This window comes from Gambusia affinis, linkage group LG09, assembly GCF_019740435.1.
Source record: "Gambusia affinis linkage group LG09, SWU_Gaff_1.0, whole genome shotgun sequence".
NCBI classification, from domain to species: Eukaryota; Metazoa; Chordata; class Actinopteri; order Cyprinodontiformes; family Poeciliidae; genus Gambusia; species Gambusia affinis.
The window spans coordinates 21,812,862-21,833,238 of NC_057876.1; the positions used below are offsets into that span (position 1 = coordinate 21,812,862).

The window sequence follows — 20,377 nt, forward strand, 5'->3', positions numbered from 1 at the left end:
TTCACATAGATAATATAATCAGGCTTCGTTTGGGAAATCCTTGAAAATGCTTGAATTTATTTTAGGTGCTTTCAAGGTTTGGAAAGTCCTTGATATTCAAGCTGCACAGTTTTGATTAAGTACAATCTAAAAGTTTAAACTTGGAAAGCGTTATTTACAGTTGAGACCAGATATTTAAAGATGATAAAAGGACATTTTAATCCTCATCATCTGAACTTAAAAGAGACAAACTTCTTTTTTTAGGTCAGTAAAAATCATCTAAAGTATTTCTATTTGCTAAGTGCCAGAAAACATAGCGAGGAAATAATTTAAAATTTTTCTGCTGTAACATATTAAAAGATAATAATAATGTATAACAGTGAATTGAAACTGTATCCTTTCGTTTTTATCTCCAAAGCTGAAACATTCCTTTGATTTAATTTTAATGTGGGAAAAATGTATAAACAGTTTAATCCACCAACCATTCATCAACAGTTTCTATTAAATCTAATTAAACCCATAAAACAAGTAGATTAACCAAACCAAAGATCAAAACCAACATTTTTTATTTGGAATATCAGCAGAGAACTTTCTGGACAGTCACACAGTCAGCTTTGGTGAAGCAAAAAAAAAAAAAGAAGAAAAACGTGAATCACAAATGATTTATTGGTAGAAAGAAACGTTGATCTGCTCCAGAAGTATAAACGAGAGAAGCTGATGTGCGTTTACACTTCAGTTTGTCTTTAAACCAGATCAGTGAATCCAGCACTGATTGGAGACGATGATGCGATACTGAAATGGGAATGAATGACGACTCTGTGACTAATAAGAGCATAACAAAGCAAATGCATCTCAATAGATCAGAATGTGTTCGAAATGTGAAATACAGGCGATTTATTTAAAGCATTTTTTGTTTATTTAGATAATAATGCAGTGGAGTCAAATATTTTCACCAAGAGGGAAAAAGTTGTCAAGTTGGAGTCAATTTTTTAAAAATAAACATTTGATGCTTTTTTATTATTATTATTGCTTTCGCTGCTCAATAATAAACTAAATAATTTCAATTTCATTAAAATGGTCAGATTTTTGTAGAAAATGGAAAATCATTGAAAAAGGTCCAGAGCTTCTAAATTGTTTGGATTGATTGTTTTCTTTTATCAGAAGTAAAATTTGTTTTTGGGAAAAAGTTGGTGAATGTTTTCAGTTCTAATTACTCCAAAATTAAGATTAAATGCAAAACAAACAAACAAAAAAAAAGCAAATCTATTTTTTGTACATTATATTTTTTTAAGATGTTATGTAGCTGTAAAAATGTTGAACAAGGCTCCATCTGCATCAACCATTTAAGAAGATTTGCTCCATTTGGGCCACAAATGGCCCCCGAGCCGCACTTTGGACACCCCTGTGAAATTGGCTTACAACTAATGGAAAACATTTACATTAGAAAGTAATTTCAATAATTAAAAACCAGAAATGTAAGCCTATTTAAATATATTCTCATGTACAGTAAAGTTTCTCTATGTGGTTCTGATCAGGCCCGATTGATCCAATCAAGTATTATAGTGTTACTATGATCATTAATATAGGTATCAGTAATTTTGGCAGTGTGGGTAAATACTACAACCTTCTGTGTTTAAATTTACACCAACCAGGTCTGGGAACAACTTGGATGGAATCAGAAGAGTATATTTCTGAAGGTTTTACTACATTTCATAAAATGTGACAGCGTTTAATTTTTAGTTCCTGTTTCTCACAGACTTTCAGCAGGAATTCAAACGGAACAAAAGTTTATTCCTCCTGAACATATTTAATCACATCTGCTTCACAGCTTTTGGTAGAAATAGAATAAATGGAGTTAAATGCGTCTCCTCAGCAGCTACTGTAATAGATTCAATAGTTTATTTCCTGAATAGTGTTGCTCTGTTCACCACAGAAGAGAACAGAAATAAATATCATGATCTGCTTTAGGCCTAGATGTGCTGATAACTACAACATGCTGCTGTACAAATATAAGCATGTAACGCCTTCATTAAACATTTCCTTCTAGCTACAGTCAGAGTCGTTTAGAAACTAATTCAGAAACGATTTGTTGGGTTCTCAACGTGATTCCTATCTGGACTTCGACGCTTCCAGCAATAAAGTCGCTTTCAGTAAATTTCTTCTGCGGCAGAAAGGCTTGTTTTTTGTTTTTTTTAGTTTCCATTAATGCCACGTGAAGAACATGAGCTGGAGGAGAGTTTCTGTACAGGAGGAGAGTCTTTAAATGGCGCAGTGTTCGGAGTCCGTGTGCATTAAGGCAGATAGAAGTGTAAACAAACCTGCCGGGGAGCCGGCTGCGTCTCTCTCAGATATGGACGCACAGAAACGGCCAGAGCGAGTCCTAGCGCTAGTCCTGCTAGCCGGCGCTGTGGTCGTCCTTCCCTGGCCTTTTTTTTTCTTCAACGCATCGTTCAGAGTTTGTGAAGAAAAGCCAGCAGAATCTGAGCGAGAGTCTCCCGACACCTGACGGGTCCTCAGGTGTGTCCATCGCTTGGAGCCGGCCTACGGGCTGTACGGCGGCGGCTTCTCGTCCGGATGAGGGGGGGAGTAGCGAGGAGGGACTATGGTGGGCCAGAGGTGGCTGGCTCCAGACTGGGAGTCATCTGAGAGGCCAGAGGAGTCCGGGAACAGGAAGGGCCCCTGCAGACAAACAGAAAAACACTCAGCGCTGGCTGGCAACCATTTACTCAGTTACATTTACTTAAGTAACTTTTTGTTTTAGAAATTAACTTGGAGTATTTTTACTTTTTACTTGAGTGATATTATTATGAAGAATCTCTACTCCTACTTGAGTAAAATTTCTGGATTTTCTACCCACCGAATGAAAAACCAAAACACTTTTTTAACTAAATTCAATATCTAGAAAATTCTTTAGGGTTTTTCTAGATATTGGTGCCAGTTGGCAGGAAAGATTTCCTGTAGCAGTCTGTGTTACAGCCTCTAATTAGAGACACTCCAAAATAAAGAAAAAAATATGTACACGTATAAAAAACAAACATGCAGGAGTAAACCCAGTCGACCAAACCTGGTGGAACTCAGCTTGGGTTGCTAGGAAACGGCTTATGAGGTGAGGGGCAGTTCCTGCTGATTTGTGACGTTACATACTGAAGGTTTTTGAAGCGGTTCAGTTTCCAGACACCAAAAAACTTAAATTTATTGAACAAGAAAAAAATGGCTGGATGTTTTTAGAAGCAGTTAAGACCCACATGGAAGCACAAAAACACACAAATCTGCTTAATATGTCCCCTTTTAAGAAAACACCACTTTCACCAGTGAGCAACAACGTTGAAACGTTTTCATTATAAATAAAAAAGGCAAAATAATGACCACTGGAAATGATCTATAGCAAACCTTAGCCTTATTTTAGCATGAAATACATCAGTCTTAATGTAGCTACAACTGGTATAATTGATGTAATCTGAATCTATGATGTTGACAGATGTATGTCCGCCATGTTTTCAGGGTACCTGCAGGTCGTAGGCGGTGTAAGGCGGCAGGCAGGGGGCAGTGTTGTGATACAGGTTCAGGGAAGTGGTGGGAGGAGGAGCAGGAGGGACAGGAGCAGCGATGACCTCCGGTTCAGACGCAGTCTCTGAGGCAGGAGCAGGCATCTGAAACAAAAAATAACAAACTGCTGTTTATTTACAGTGATCTCCTTCATTATAGAAACACTGCCAGAAACAAGAAAAATTAAAAAATAAAAATCCAGCTCTTAAAATTCAGACAAATTACTATTATTACTGGCACTTCTAACAATTTCTGTACAGGAAAATTACACTGAACATTTTTATTAATTCATGACAAGAGATTATACCACTTAACACAGATATGTTGATAATAATAAGTGAGAAAATCACAGGAACACAGCTACTTGCCTAAACCTGTCCATATCTACAATGACAGCATTAATAACTAATTTAAAACAATTGGAAGAGTGACAAAGAAAGACATGTAGAGAAAGCAGGATACTAAGAAATATTTTTTAAAAATCTGCAGCAAAAAGTGTTATAAATCTTTATAATTATTAGATGCTAGTTATAAAGTTGTTTTTGAGATGTCAGGAATAAATATTTCCTGTACTACAATTACAAATTTAGAAAATTAGCTTCCCAGCGCAAATGGAAAATAAAGAAAAAGTACATCTGATGATCACATATCTGTACGGAAAAGAACAAAAAGTAACTTTCTGACCATTATTAAAAGGGAGGACAGAGTTTAAATATTTAGTATTTTAACATATATTGTGATCACAATATATGATAAATGCTAACACTTTCTGTGACCATAGGTCTGGCAAAGTATGGTGTGAAACTGAAACAGCGCCTCCTACTGTGAATATGGTGCAACACCGGCAATGTTGGGACTTACAGGCTAGTGCACATATGTCAGAGTCAAGGCCCGCGGGCCACATCCGGCCCGCGAGAAGATTTTCTACGGCCCCTGGGATGATCTTGATTTATTATTAGAACCGGCCCGCAGACCGCAGCAAGCACGCACCCGGTCGATCCTCACAACGCCGCCCCCCCTTGATCCTCTGCGCGCCGCACGCACCCCGTTCGATCCTCTGGCCGCCCCGTCCGCAGGAAATAGAAAAAATTACGTAGGCTTGGGCCGGTCCGCTGCACTAGACTATATGCGTCATTTAAAAAAATTTCAATGAACATTCGATCAGTCCGGCCCTCGGCTTGTAGCTAAATTTTTCATTTGGCCCTCCGTCCATTTGACTTTGACACCCCTGGGCTAGTGTCTCTCTTGTTTGTGTGCTAGGAGAAGAGAGTGAAGGCAGAATGATTTACTATTCTAGCTATAAGTTATTAATATTTATATTTATGGAGGAGGAAAAACAGATTTTATGGTAACAAAACCCAAAAACCAAACTGCATCATAATTTATGGTCCAACATTCAGAGAGGTGAAAAATACTCACATTCTCTACTGAAGTAGAAAAATACTCTTTTGTGCTTGTTACTCACAACATGCACTGTGTTGGTAAAGAGATTCAAAAATAAATACAGATACGGTCTAATTTTTGGAAAGATGGAACATGGAAGGATTTTTTAAAATATGGCTGCAGATGGAGAATGTCTTGAATCTCTAAATGAGTTAATCTGTTGTTTATAGAGGGCAGAGAACCCAAAGGTTGTACTCAAGAGTAGAACTACTTCAGTAAACTCAAGTAGAAGTAAAAAGTATTTGGTTTATAAAAAAAAAGTCTACTCAAATACTGAGCAACTGATCAAATGATCAATCATTTAGAAATTATGTCAGATGGACCAAAATATAAAGTTATGTGGAAGTTTAAGGACAAAAATTACAATAATTCATACAAGTAGCAAAATCCAGCAAAAGAAAATTTTTCTTTCACTAAAAAAAAAACTGCAGGTGTGTGTCTGAATTTTTATTTAAAACATGTTTGTTTTTCCTTCGGTAGGTAGAAAATCCAGAAGTTTTACTCAAGTAAAAGTAGAAATACTTCAAAATAAAATTACTCAAGAAAAGTATAAAGCGTAAAAATAAAATTTTTTAAAAAGTTACTCAAGAAAATATAACTAGCTGCAGCTCAACTCCAGGCTGTTTTTCTTCTTCTTCTCTGGTGAATTGCCTTCACTATAACACACTTTTATGTGAGCAGTGGATTTTGTTTTCGGCTTTGATACGACTCCACGTCATTATATTTTTAATCATGGAAATAACAAACCTAATGTAAAAATGTAAGGAGTAGAAAGTACAGACATTTCTCTTAAAATGTAGGGAATAAACGAAAAATGGCATCAGAAAGATAAATACTTGAGTAAAGACCAGATATCAGAAAGTTCTTTTCCTTTTTGACTTCATATCTTTGCCTACCATGTCCTTGAAGCCGCCCAGCACAGCTGCAGTAATGATGCCCAGAAAAAGAGCCACGATGTTCAGGATGGTCGCAGACCACAGCAGGTAGTAAAGGTGCACCACGTCCTGGCAGCTTTTCACATCTGTGTATTCATGGTAGCCTCCCATCACTTCTGCTCGGCTGGGCCAGTGAGTGGGACAGAGAGGGAGACAGCCTGCAGTCAGGTCAAAGGTCACTGAGAGGGTCAGTGATTGGCTACTCTTCAGGTTTTGATTTATGGTTGCAATTGTGGAAAACGGTTTGAAAAGTCGAGCAAAACTGAAATGGATGGATAAATGTTCGGTCAGCCACGAACAGAACATGCAGAGATGAACTGAACAACACTTTTCTATGATGGTGTTTATCATTAACCACTACATCTACATCTACATGGAAAATGCTGAACTGATCTACAACGGGCAGTATCGGTCTGGAAAAGGGACCTACTTCCAAATCATGGATGACTTCCTAAACTTTTTCAAAACATCTTTATTCTGAAGTCCCATAAGAGGTTCTCTGAAACAAAAGTCAAAAAGAAAAGAAACATTCTTGTTCTGATACAATCAAAGCTGCAATGCAAACAAATCTCCCGCTGAAAATTAGAGATGCACCAATTTGAGTCTACTGGCTGATTCTGACTGGCATTTTGTTTGGACAGATTCAGTTCTTTTTAAGCACTTAAACATATGAGAAAGAATAAATAAAAACATAATGGAGGATTTTGGACAGAGGTAGTAGTTTTGAATACAGCAGAAAATGAAGGAAGATCAAGAAGATCCCATTTTTGTGAGCGAATGTCTAACCTTTCCCAACTTTCTTCAAAGAGTTCTTGAAGTCTGACAACCACTGAGGCCATCTTTAAATCCAACATCAGGCCACTTAATTGGTGCATCTCTACTGAAAATCCAAACAATGAAAGTAGCACTTCAAACCACGTAGCCACAGTTTCGTCTTTGTTCGTTTTAACCAAAGTTTTACTCACCTCCCACAGTTGTAGAGGTCACAGCAGTAACACGTGTTGCTCTTCACATGCAGCTTGCATGACGACCGAGGCGTGTGGCACGGCACCTGAGGGTCACAAGCTGCTTTCAGCACCTTAACTCTGCATCGCTATGGGATACGACAGCCTCACACACACAATTCAATGAGCATTTAGTGCATGAAAAGAGAGTGAGATATAATAAGTGTCTTACGTCGCGCTCAGATGCAGAATCACTGGAGAGATACCCACAGCGCCCTGCATGCAGAGGCCTGAGGTCCTGCAGGAGGACGAATCACATCGTGTTGGACTTTTTCAAACAATAAATTAGAATAAAAAGACAAAAAAATAACTTTAATAAATATCAAATATCAATGGCTACGAAGCTAGCCACAGTATGATAAAGAAACTTCAGCTACTGTTGGGTAATTTATTTCACATCAGGTTTCAGCAATTTAGATAAAATTAAGTAAAATAAGCACCGAAGCCGACTATCATATTCCAACAGGAATATTATTAAGAACCAGAAATAAAACAAGGAGAAGCAGCATTCAGTTTTTACGTTCCTCTAATCTGGAACTAACTTCCAGAAAACTACAAAACATCCGAAACACAGTTCCTTTAAATGAAGGCTGTTTAAAGCTGCTTTTGGGACACTGATCAATATATTTGATATATTTTAATGATGGGATTTGACTAAAAGCAATGTTTACTGGTGTTTCATAATTTGCTAGCACTAATGTTTTTATAGTGTAACACACTGCCTTGTTGCTGAAACAGGCTATAAAAATAAACATAATAAATCAAATTATAAACAGGACAAACTTGTTTATTCATGTTGGGTCTTCTGGTTTGTTTGTCTCTGCTGTTCTGGGAAAAGATATCTTTAGGCCTGCATGTTGGGCCTTGTTTGGTTTTTTAAAGAGTGAAAAATGATCAGGCTCAGAGCTGGACTTCTATTTTTATTTACAGAACTATAAAACTACAAGTGTTGTAGAAACAAAAACATATGGTTTTTATATCCCTTTGTGACACCAAAATAACAAACGTGTATGCATGACTGGTGTTTGTTAATCTAATTATACACAAACTACAACCGGGATGGTAGTTATTGAACTTGTTCACAGTAAAGAATTAGGTTGATGGCAACGAGGCCTTCAAACTTCAAAAGACTAAAGATGAACCAATAAAATACCCATAAAACCTGCTAAATGTTTCTCCAGTAAATATAAGAAACATTTCATTGATAGAGTCACTAAAGGCTTTTTTATGATTTAATTTGAAGAGTATAAATCATTTTCAACATGCCAATTCTGTTAAAATGTGCTGTTTTGTCATCTTTAGTGATGTAGTTGTCGTTTTGGCTTACATGAGTTATTATTAATGTGAATAAAATGTAATAATTTAGGGCTAAACCTCAAGTCGACCTCTTTTGATATGCTCCAGTTCTGAATAATGCTGTCAATGCTTTGATATTCACAGTTTCTGCTGTGTTCGGACAGCGTGTGTTACCTTTGCTCTGGTCATATTTAAGAATAAATTACAAATCTAGGAATAAAATTAAATGCCAGATTAACGGTCAGATGATTATTGGCCAATATAATCAGAAAGTAGGTGGAGCCATCAGCTTCACTGTCAGTTTCAAGCAACTTGCATCCTGTGGTGAGTAAACAGTGAGATTATGTATTACTACTGTGATGTTTTAAGTTACATCTACACTGATTCAGTAACAGTGACCAGACAAACAGTGTTTGCTATCATGTTTAATTATTTTTCTGGGACATTCATTTGCCACATAAATGAAAAGACACCAAAAAGTGCGATTAGTGACAGATGCAAGTGTTTACAGGGACTTCGCTTTTGTAGCGTTTCAAACATGTAACATGTCCCCAGTGCAGGATTTAATTATACCCTTGCTAGTATGAATGTGATCTGGTTTAAAATCTAGAGATGAATGCGATGACCGTCAGTGGATCATTTTAGGGCTCCTGGTTTATCTTTTACAACAGGTTCCCTGTAAAATCGAGTGTAAACTTACAAGAATCTTCCATTTTACTGGCAAATAAAGATCCACTAATGGGGATGCTCCTTTTCAATCAGCTGTGTCATTATTTCTGCCCAATTGCATCAAAAGTACATTAGTGGTCACTTTGCATTAATGACAGCTAATTTTACCCACAGCTAAATATTTTTTTCTGCCACCCATTTCCTGCAGACAGAACTTACCAAGCCTTTGTAAGGCCAACTCTAGTAGCTTTAGCTAGCATGTCATTTGTTTTAAAATAAAATTATTGGTTATACTTACAATGTGCCTCGCTGCAAAAACTCCATCAACAATAGCGCAGCAAAAGGCGGCAACTGCTCCGAAACTGATGAAGACAATAGATGCAACTAACTGTGGACGAAAACAGAGACGCATCAGCTTCAGGATAACTAAATGTACATTTGTTTTATCACTGCTTAAGACTCCAGAGTCAATGACAATCCTCCCAAGAGGCGCCACTCATTATGGATAAACTATATATTGCCAATATCTTGTCACTGAACTTTTGATTTGATCTTTTTCCAGGTTTAACATATTTATTAATATAAATAATACATTTTTAGGTTTAGGTGTTGAATGTTTGGATGATTATTCCCTCTGGTTTTGGATGCTGTGCACCTGGAAAGATTTTTGCTCTTTTGGTATTGCTTTTTTACAATTGCAAACAGCTGATCTGCGTCTCAAATAATATTAAAACCCAGAGGAGTTGAAAAGGAGGCTTCATGGCTGGAAAGAGAGAAGGAGGGAGTTCAACGTCTCTCTGACAGATTTGAAAAGAAGCAGCAAAAGCAAACAAGGTGGATTAGCAGTGCTTGACAACAACTGATGGCACTGTCATACAGAAATCATCTTCAGTCAGAGGCTTCTTCAGATTGGTTGTGAAACTGACTGCTACTGGAGATCCTTCCTGCCCAACGCATCACCATCCACAGCGACGTTTTGAAGGTACTTGGATGACATGAGTTACGACAACATTTAATTTCCCTTTAGGATAAATAAAATATTTTTGAACTAAACAGAATCTATAATTCAAGAAGTGGTATTGTTGTTGGGTAATAAACTAGAAAGTGTTGCATAAATGCATCTACATAATAATGCAATATTTAGCCAGTTGGAGAGAGTCTCTTGGACACAGATGGCAAAAGGTCACACAGTGTAGAAGTACAGATGAAAACATCACAACGGATATCGCCATCACAAGATGTTCTAATCCAATCTACCACTGATTGATGCAAATCATTATGCAGTTTCAAACGAAAATGTTTCAGACTTTCAGTGACACAAAAACATCAAGCATCGAGTTACACTCACTCCTGTTCACACAAGTTCTGCACGGAAAGAGGAAAGAAACCCAAATGACACCACTTACTGAGGAAAAAGGGAGAAACATGAATCAAACAAAATTATTGGATCTCAGTCGTACTTTAGAAATGAGATTTGATCTTTTTTTTTTCCTGCCATGTTTCACAGCCTCCTGACTCTGTTCTGCATGTTTCAGATGTTTCCCCGATGCAACAGGCCACAGCCAAAGGAGTAAATTATGTCAGCAGCTTGTCATCGACTCCTGCACAGGCCTGTTTACTCACCAAGCAACAGCAATCAGGTTTACTGAAGAACTTTAATAAATAAATAAATATGCTAAAGTTTCCTCAAATAATTTACTATATCTGTATGTCTACAAAACCATATCCTGGATTTTCAAGGGATGAATGGAACTGAAGGAAACCTTTTTTATTAATATTTTTGGTTTTTATAAAGCATAAACGTTTATAAAACAAGGATAATGTTATGCAATGAACTTCACTGCAAAAACATAACATTTTACTAAATGTTATTGGTCCAGTTTATAGTGCAAATATAGCAAAGCTAATTGACATGTGACTTTTTAGAAAGATACAAGAGCTAGTTTTAAGTAAATAATTCCTTAATATTGATGAAAAAGTGCCACTCCCACTAGATATTTATACTTATACTAAGATATTTTACGTGAAATTATATTTTTCCATCAATATTAAGATATTATTGACTTACTGAAAAGTTACTTCTATCTATATAAGTTAGTTTTGTTTTATGTCAAGACTTACAAGATATTTGCAATAGAAACTAGAGCAAGAATATTTGGTAAGATTTTTAAATTTTGTTTTCACAGTAATACTGTAAACTATCAAAATAAACCTCTTCAATCAGTGGCTAAAAGAAACTCACCTTTTTGTCACTATTATGAATCAAAAAAAGCAGCACATAGTTAATAAATACTAACATATGTACAGCATACATTAAAAATGTTTCAGTTAGAGGTTTAAAGGAACTGTACCTCAAATTGTGTCAGTGCCGTTTTAGTAAAAATAATTGTTTCTTGAAATGGGATTTGTGATCAAATTTAAAGCTTTTGTTTGCTACTGCAATAAATTAAACTTTAGCAAAACAAACCTTGTGCACAAACAAGGAGTCTTACTTCCGGTGTGTCTATATCTGATGCATTTACTCAGTGGAAAGAGCATCCAGAAATTTTACTCAAGTAAGAGTGGAAATACTTCATAAAAATATTACTCAAATAAAAGTAAAGCGATCTGTGTCGTAAAACTACTCCTAAAAGTAAACTGAAGTAAATACCTCTGCAACAGCCACGTTCAGTCCTCTGAGCCCTGAGCAGAGGGTGCAAACCTCCAACCTGAAATCGTATCCATTTCTCATGTTTAGGAAAAGACGTAAATCGTCTAGATGTACAGCCTGTCATCACTTTTTATGTAACCTGCAATAACATTTCACACCAGAGGAATGCAATGTGCTGCAGCTCAGTTTGCTGCATCACTGGACCGGACCGCCTGCTGCGCCATAGGCAACGGCTGCCACAGCATAAAGCCGTCCATCAGCTCTGACGGGCCGAACCTGGCACCGCCCACCTGTTCTGCTCATCTGCAGTTTCCTCCCACCCTCATTTTGGCTGCAGACATCTGTCCTCCTCCATTTACAGCCCGATTCTATTTCTGGCTGCGTTCGCCCTCAACTCAACCCTCATAGTCCAGTTTATTTGCAACAGTACGCAACGCAAATCTCCTCAGCCCAGTTTGGACTCACAGGCTCAACTGGAATGGATAAAACGGACCAGTAAACACCAAACACAGTGGAAATAAAGGATGTAAATCCTCTTACCATCTGCCTCTTGTTCTCTATCAAATGAGCACCGATGATTCCCAGAAACGAGCCAAAGCCGAGCTGGAAAGAAAGAAAAAATCCTGTTACAGGAGATCGTTCATACGGCGTTGAATTAGAGCCACATTAGATAGAAAAAAAAAAGAAAAAAGATGCAAATTTCTGCCAAAAAAAGGCTGAAATTTTTAGAATAATCTGAAATTTTCAAGGAAAAATCTCATATTTCTGTTTTTGAAAAGTCAAAAATTTTCTAGAAAAGAATTCAGAAACTTTAAGGTTAGCCTCTGTAAATTTCTGGGTTTTTCGAAAATTTCTCAAAAAACCCCCCAGAATTGTCTCAGTTCCAAAAGCCAAAAATTTCCAAGTTTTTTTTCTAGAATATTTCTGAGATTAATCTCAAAATTTCCAAGTTTTTTTTTTATTTTTTTTTTTTTTTTAGAAAATCTCACTTTTCAAACTCAAAATAAAATAAATAAAAAAATCCTAAAAAAAAAAAAGAAAAAAGAAAAAAGATTAATCTCAAATTTCTGGGGTTTTTCTAGAAAATATTTGACTTTCCAAACAGAAATTTACATATTTTTTCTAAAAAAGAACAAAATCTGAGATTAATCTAAAAAACAATTCTGAGTTTTTTAGCAAATGTTTAACCTTTCAGAATTTTTTGTGGAAAATTTACTCTTTCAGCTGTGACAGTCATGAAACTATCATACAGAAATAATCTTCAGTCAGAGGCTTCTTCAGATTGGTTGTGAAACTGACTGCTACTGGAGATCCTTCCTGTCCAAACCATCACCAACCTGGATGATGCGAGTTACAACAACACATTTAATTTTTAATAGGTAAAGTATTTTTGAGTTGAATTAACTTCATATTGCAACACAGCAACAGTCTTCAGTCAGAGGCCTCTTCAGATTGGATGCAAGATTGACTGCTACTGGATTTCCTTCTTGATCACAGCATCACAATCCACAGCAAACCTTTGAAGATACTTAGATGATATGAATTATGACAATCTTGAGATACATAAAGTGTTACTTGTATAGACTATCAATCAAATTTGACTTTATAGTTTCAAAATTAATGTCACTAAAACAGTTTGATTCAGATGATCTAAACATTAAATTCACAGAACTCGATCTGAGTCTTTTAAATGTCAAAAACAAATTTACTGACTGGAAGACTCAGACTTCATCCAGCATCTAACGATTGCAATACTGAATAATGAATGAAAACACTCCCTTTGGGGATCTGTGTTAATGAAGTTTGGACTCCAGGAGTTGAAAGGATTTGCTGGGAACAGCTTAGTCTCGTTTGCCATGTTGTGTCTGACGGAACAGGAATTTGAACTCACAATGACTCCTGGGTAGTAGCCTCCCACAGTGATGTTTTGTGTCCTGGTGGTCGCCGCCAGGCCGAAAACGAGGATGAGAACAGACACAATTAGCAGCATCACCGTCACCGTTATGGATTTCCTCTTTCTTCTCTTAAAGGAGCCTACAGGTTAAAAAAAGAAATTTTTTAAAAATCAAACTGTCATGATTTGTGGAAGAGGTGGTGAGGCAGAACGCGGCGGACCCAGGTAGAAAACTACAAAACTTAAACTACAAAATGGTAAAAGTGAATCTCTTCAACTATTGAATAATTGTTTAACAGAAGTCAAATCTTGGATGGAACAAAACTTTCTTCACCTCAATCAAAGTAAAACGCAAGTCATACTATTTGGTCAGAGTCTTCACACAACAGATCCAGATCTGATTCTTGGTTCTTTAGCTCGGTTTTCCTCTGCTAGGAATCTTGGTTTTACTTTTGATAGTTGTTTAAAGCTAGATAAACAAGTCAGCTCTGTCGTTAGATCAAGTTTTTATCACCTCCGGATTTTAGCAAAAGTTAAATCTCATTTTTGTTTTAAGGATTTATCCAGGCCTTCAATACAACTCGTTTGGATTATTGTGTTTCATTATATAGTGGCATGGATAAATTGCAGATGCAGCGACTTCAAATGATCCAGACACAGTGACATGGCATCTTACAGGAACCAGGAAGCGTGACCATATAAGGTCCATACAGGCCTCTTTACACTGGCTGCCTGTCTTTTATCGAATATATTTTAAGATTCTTTTATCAACTTATAAAGTTTTAAATGGATTAGCTCCCCCTTATCTTCGGGAACTTTTAAAATTTCAGTCCGTGTCCAGAACCCTACGTTCTAATAATCAGTTTTTACTGACAGTTCCTCGGACCCGACTTAAGAGGAAAGGAGATCGGGCTTTTTCTGCTGTTGCTCCTTTTCTATGGAACAATCTACCTCTCCAAATTAGATCTGCCCACAGACTGGATCATTTTAAATCGCTTCTTAAAACTCATTCTTATTCCTTGGCATTTAATTGAACTAGTGTTTTGATACTTTGTTTTTATTCATTTGTGTTGTTGTCATTCTTGTGCAGCACTTTGGTGCAGTTCTATGCCTGTTTTTAAAGTGCTATATAAATACATTTGACATTGACATTGAGAAAAGAATGATGGTGGTTTAATGATGAAAAATAAGCACAGAACAATCCAAAAATCCAGGCAGCACAGCTGAGCGGGGAGGCTAAGGCTCCACACTGGTAGCGACTGGTAACACTGGACAAACAGACGCGGCACGACAGAAACGACAGAATGGTCCGACAAAGACATAGGTGGTATTAAACACACAAAGGGTAATCACGGAACGAGACACACCTGGGAACAGTCAAGAGGTAGACAGGACAACTACCCCAAGAAACTCAAGAGACCCAAAAATAAACACACAGAAAAACCCAAATCAACACAGAATAAACCCCATCCTGACTCAAATATTACCAACGAATCGCCAAGCATTTGTTGTGTCACATGCTGATCAAAAGGTTAAAATTTAGTCTTTATCTTACAAACCTTGCAGAAAATCACACAAGCCACTTGGCTATGGTTTCTTTCCCTGCATTTGAAGGTCTGTATTTTTGCATTTTCTGATGATGCATTAAAAAGAGCTGTGTGAGATCTTCTAAGATTTGGATTATGTTTTATCCATCTGAACCAACCAGTTTTTTCCTCAAAGCCTCACAGGCTTTGGCTCATGACCTTTTTCTAATAATAAATGAGTCATTCTCCTCTGGAGTGTTCCCACAGACTGCGGTAATCAAAACCACTTCATAAAAAGAATAACCTGGACTTATCAATTTTCCGTAATGTCCCACTTCTGGCTAAAATATTAAAGGTGATCTATTATGGTTCCTTCAAAAGGTTAGGATAGATCTATAGGCGATTTTGTACATTTTTGCACAAAATCATTCTTAGATAATGAGATTTTAGTCAGATCAGTTCTGCCTATTTGAGCTCCTTTCAGAATGAGCTCAACATTTACAATCGCACATGAAAGTAACTGCAAACAGATGGTCAATTACACAACCGCACATCTTTGAAAAGCAGAAGTGGAGGCCCCTGCACAACTAGCAAGAAAGCAGCAAGTGGTTTTTGGATGGTAAGTCAACAACAAACGCTTGTCTTTTCCATCAGCCATTGTGCAGCATGTACAGCGGTAAAACCAGCTGACCAAATGTGCTGGAGCACCACTTGGGTTGCTAGGTGACAGGTGGAACTCTGCTGGGGTTACTAGGTAACGGACCGAGCTTTGCTGGAGTTGCTAATTTGTGACGTTACATTCTGGAGGTTTTTGAAACGGCTCATTTTCCAGACAGGTGCAAAATGTGAATGTGGCATTATATGTTCCCTATAAAAACCAGATTTCTCACCCTGAGCAACTACTCTGATGGTTTTTGTCAATCAGACTTTTGTGAACATCACACTACTGAAACTACTCTTGTCTTTAATGACCTCCAGCTGAACACTGATTGTAGTAAAATTTCAATATTAGTTTTACTTGATCTGAAGGCAACGTTCGACACAGCTCATCATAACATTTTACTATCCCAATTTAAAAAATTGAGTTGGTACTCAGTGTCTGTCTGATAGAACCTTTTCATCTCCATAATAAATCTAAGCTGAATAAAATTATTTATTCCTCAAGGTTCCAACCTAAGTCTGCTCCTTATCAAAATTTCCAAGCATTCAAATTATATGCAACGATAAGAAAGAGTGTCACAATTATTTTGATGACACACAGTGGTACATTAGTTTATTACCACGAGATTACAGTCAACTGCAAATGGACTGAATGCATTGAACAGATTAAAAGTTGGATGTGTCAATTTTTTCCCAGTTAAATATAATAAAACTGAATTTTTATTCCACTTTCAGTCTGTTGGTTTACAATGCCAGGAATTTGAGGTTAGTCATGGATCCTGCTCTGAATTTCAACAAGTACAAAACATGGTCATAAATACAACATATTACCACCTAAAAATACTGCCAGAATTAGACGCCCGATGTCTCAACAGGACTCTGGGAAATTAGTTGATACCTTTGTTTTTAGCAGACTCAATTATTGCAACGCTGTTTTCACTGTGAGGCTATTAAAACAATCAATGAGACAACTTCAACTAATGCTGATATTAGAGTTCCTACAAAAGCAAAAAAGATCAGAATATCAGTCCAGTTTTGACTGATATTCAGTCAAAACTGATTATTTTGACTGATAATAATTGGGATTAGCTGTCAACATTACAGAGCTGATATTAAATCGTATAAAATTTAATATCGGCAATGAAACCGGGTTCTGCAGAGCAAATACGAAGTTATTCTGATGATACAATTGTTCTCCAAAGTGTATTAAATGTTTTTATTGAGATCCTAACACATTCACAGATGAACAGACTTATCAGTTCAAACTGATGCACAAACAGCATTTAGTGAGTTCAATACTCCCAGATGCTCTACACGTGGAATCACTTATTCTACAAAATCGGAACATTTTCATTTCAATCTACAATCAGATTTAATCTGTCAGCTGACTCATTCATCCATCCATTTGTCCATTCATCCATCCATCCACCCATTCATCCATCCAATCATCCATCTATCCATCTTGGTCAAACAACGACATAGTGACTTAAAAACCTATTTTTTTGTTTTACAAATAAAAAAGTGGGTGACTGGACTCAACTGCATGAACCATAAGGCTGATATCTAGAGATTGATAGAAAAACATGCTTTGGTTTAGTAAACAAAGGGATTCAGTGTCACCAGTGACAACTGAGGGACACATAAGTTTGCAGAGCTGGGGTTACATATCAATAACAATTCAACTGTAATGCAACATACATACTGTGATCTGCAATATTGCTGTTTACAATGTTTACAGTAGGTGTTCTGTATCAAAATACTCAGTTGTGGCTGTTTTGTATGAATATATTAGACTCAGACAATAGTCAATATAAGAAATACAAATAATTTAGTGTTTTTATGTAGCCTAAAAAGCATTGTTTGTTTGACTCTACTTAAAATAAAGTTGCCAAGCATGCTGGTGAAATTCGTGCAGCATCAGCAGCCAGAAGAGCCAGGCTGCTGTGGTTACTCAACGCCGCCGCACCTGCAGTGACGCGCTGCGGCCCGGCCATGAAGGAAAATACCCGCCTGGTGGTGCAACGACTGTTTTACACTATTTTTCACGGATATGAATGTTTACGGAGCTGTTACTGTAACCAAAACTATTGTTTTCAAAGTGGTTATGGGGTTTGAGAGATGCACTGTACTGTTATTGAACAATAAAACGCTGGTGCAGACATAGCAGTGACCTTGCGTACACCTACCCATGCTTGTTTCGGAGAGCGTCAGTCCGCTGGATTGGAGGCTGTGAGAACGGGGCGGCATCTTGGTTCGGCGATGACTTCTTCTAATAAAATATGAAGAATAACAATCACTACCCAAAGAGGGGTAGAAATCTGAACGACAGCGGGTCACGATCGTGATCCAACGCCGAGCTTGTGTTCACTTGCTGTGGCATTCTCTGACAGAGAGGACCTCTCTCCGTCTGCCCCCGAGCCTGTCTCCTTTACATTCCCGCGGCTGCTGCGGTGTCTCTCGGTGTCCCTCTTCACGATGTGTCGGTGTCGGACAGCAGGTCGGTGGTGCTGCGGCTGGCTGTGTGTGCGCATGTCACACAAACACTAAAAACAACGTACAGCACCCCACAGCCTTCACTTATACTTGTAACGCTAACATTACTGTACGTACGTACGTGCCTGTCCGTTACAATGTCCCGATATCCGTTAAATTCGGCTTCCAACGTCATCCGCCATTTTTTCCAGACCGTTTTTATTGGAAAATTACGCAATCTTAGTTTACACGTCGGGGGAAAAGTAGAGGGTGAAACAATTCCCCTGAAATAAAAAGATAAAATGAGGCAATTCTTGTCTATTTTTTTAATATCGAACAGTTTTTAAGTTTTAACTCGAAAACGGGGATTTGTGACGGACTAGCTTACAACTTTTTTAAGAGTTTAGCTTTAAAAACGACGTCAACACTTGGCAGCCGTGATTATCCTGTTTTTCGTTTTGAGTTTTTTATACAGCTCTCTAGGTTTTTTTAGCCAAAATGTTAGGAGAAAGTTTAATAAGTTAACGGGCGACTCCATTGCAGTGTAGCGCCACCACCTGACACGAAGACAGTGGTACGCTGAAGGACTAACTGCCGTAGAGGAAAATAAATGTCCAAATATTCGGATCAAGGAATTATTATTTTCAGGTACGCAGGAGGATTAGGGCCACAAAAAATTAAAATAAAATAAAATAAAATTGATCTTTAATCTCAAAATTGTAATTATTAAAAAAAGGAAAAAATTTCAGAAAGATTTGAGAGATTGAAAGTGTAAAATTATAAATTAACCTTTGTTTTGTTATACTTTTACTTTCTCTTCCTATAAACACTAACCTCTATAGAAAAAAAATATATTTTGTTTCCACAATAACACTTTGTCTATTTGCAACTGATCTACATATCAAATTTCTATTTGATATCCACTGGTTTTCTATTGTGTTTCTGGTTCAATTTTTTTTTGTTTTACAGTATCAAATACAATTATCAAATAAATGTTATAATAAAGAGCTGAGACACACCAAAGCATAAATATTTTTCAAAAGACGGGGAGTTTTGTGACAGTGAAGATAGTTTGGGCTTATCTTATCCTCGACTAAACTCATCCAAAATTTAACTATATGTTTAATTTTATTTTATATGTTATTATTAATATAAAATAATTTTATTTTGTCCTGAAACATTGAGTAGGACAACACATTTCAGTATACAAATGAAACAGCTCCATCTGCAGTCACATATTGGGATCCTTGCAGAATAACGTCCCTGTCTCCAGTAAACTTGGAAAATAATAATAATAATAATAATAATAATAATAATAATAATAATAATAATAATAATAATAATAATAATAATAATAATAATAATAATAATAAAGGCAAATTTTTCTAAACTCTAGTTAGAATATATATATATATATATATATATATATATATATATATATATATATATATATATATATATATATATATATATATATATATTGTATTGTATTTTTTTATTTAATATTTGACGTTTTAAACCAAAAATAAAAGACGTTTGTTTATGTTTTTATTTATTTTTTTGTAGTTTATCTGATATTAATTTCAATATAGGCATTCAAACTGCACGTGTTACTTTGTTTAAGAGTATTTAGGGCCTAATGTTGGGCTTCCAAAACAAAAACAAACAATAAAAACATTTAAATGCTGCACGCATTGTGTTAAAGCCCTTAAATTCACCATAAAAATACATGTACATGAACACGTGCGCACGTTTGTGCCGCGCAAATCTCAAACAAGGGATTTTTCCATGACGCAATTAGTCTTTTCATGGAAAGAGGGTACAGAAAAAAGAACCTCAGAAGTCCCCCTGAAGAACCCACTCTTGCAGGGGGGTAACAGAACTTTACGTGCCCCGAGTGCAGATTGAATCGGGATTGAGAACTACATGAACTTTTGATAGTAATTTACACTGTTTTCAATAACTTCCATGCACTTAATGCAGGAAATGTGTCCATTCACGCATTTGCAAATCATTATTTTACGTTTCATTGTACATTTTTAATATGAACTACATTAGGTTGACTAAAATCAATAGAAAAAAATAGATTAAATTAGTTGCATGGATGCTTTTGCGCGCAAACATGACGTAGCCAGCCAGTGAATGCCGGTATCTTCCCTTGGAATGAGCTGTAAATATTGTATTCAGGTTTTATTGGACTCCTTGTCCAGATTTCAGACAATGGAGGTTGGGGTGCGTGTCCAGAATGCAGCGCTGTGATTCAGGGCCTCTGCCAAATCCACTCTGGGACCCAAAAAAAGCTC

At 36.7% G+C, this 20,377-nt stretch overlaps 1 protein-coding gene across 6 annotated transcripts; it reads right to left on the reverse strand.

Annotated features, from left to right (window-relative positions):
- Positions 1–528: 528 nt before the first annotated feature.
- On the reverse strand, positions 529–18,600 carry tmem255a (transmembrane protein 255A). 6 transcript variants are annotated; one of them, XM_044127848.1, is made up of 12 exons: positions 18,217–18,600; positions 17,975–18,119; positions 17,789–17,871; positions 13,414–13,556; positions 12,063–12,125; positions 9,171–9,260; positions 7,080–7,145; positions 6,869–6,954; positions 6,334–6,402; positions 5,865–6,027; positions 3,486–3,629; positions 529–2,658 (listed from the first exon to the last, which is right to left on the reverse strand). In XM_044127848.1, the coding sequence occupies exons 2-12, from the start codon at positions 17,980–17,982 to the stop codon at positions 2,521–2,523; spliced, it is 1,053 nt and encodes a 350-aa protein (XP_043983783.1). In that variant the 5' UTR covers positions 17,983–18,119; positions 18,217–18,600; the 3' UTR covers positions 529–2,520. The 6 variants fall into 6 exon arrangements, with proteins under 6 accessions (XP_043983783.1, XP_043983782.1, XP_043983784.1 ...); XM_044127847.1 differs by having other exon boundaries at positions 18,213–18,600; XM_044127849.1 differs by having other exon boundaries at positions 17,789–17,868; positions 17,975–18,600.
- Positions 18,601–20,377: the final 1,777 nt, after the last annotated feature.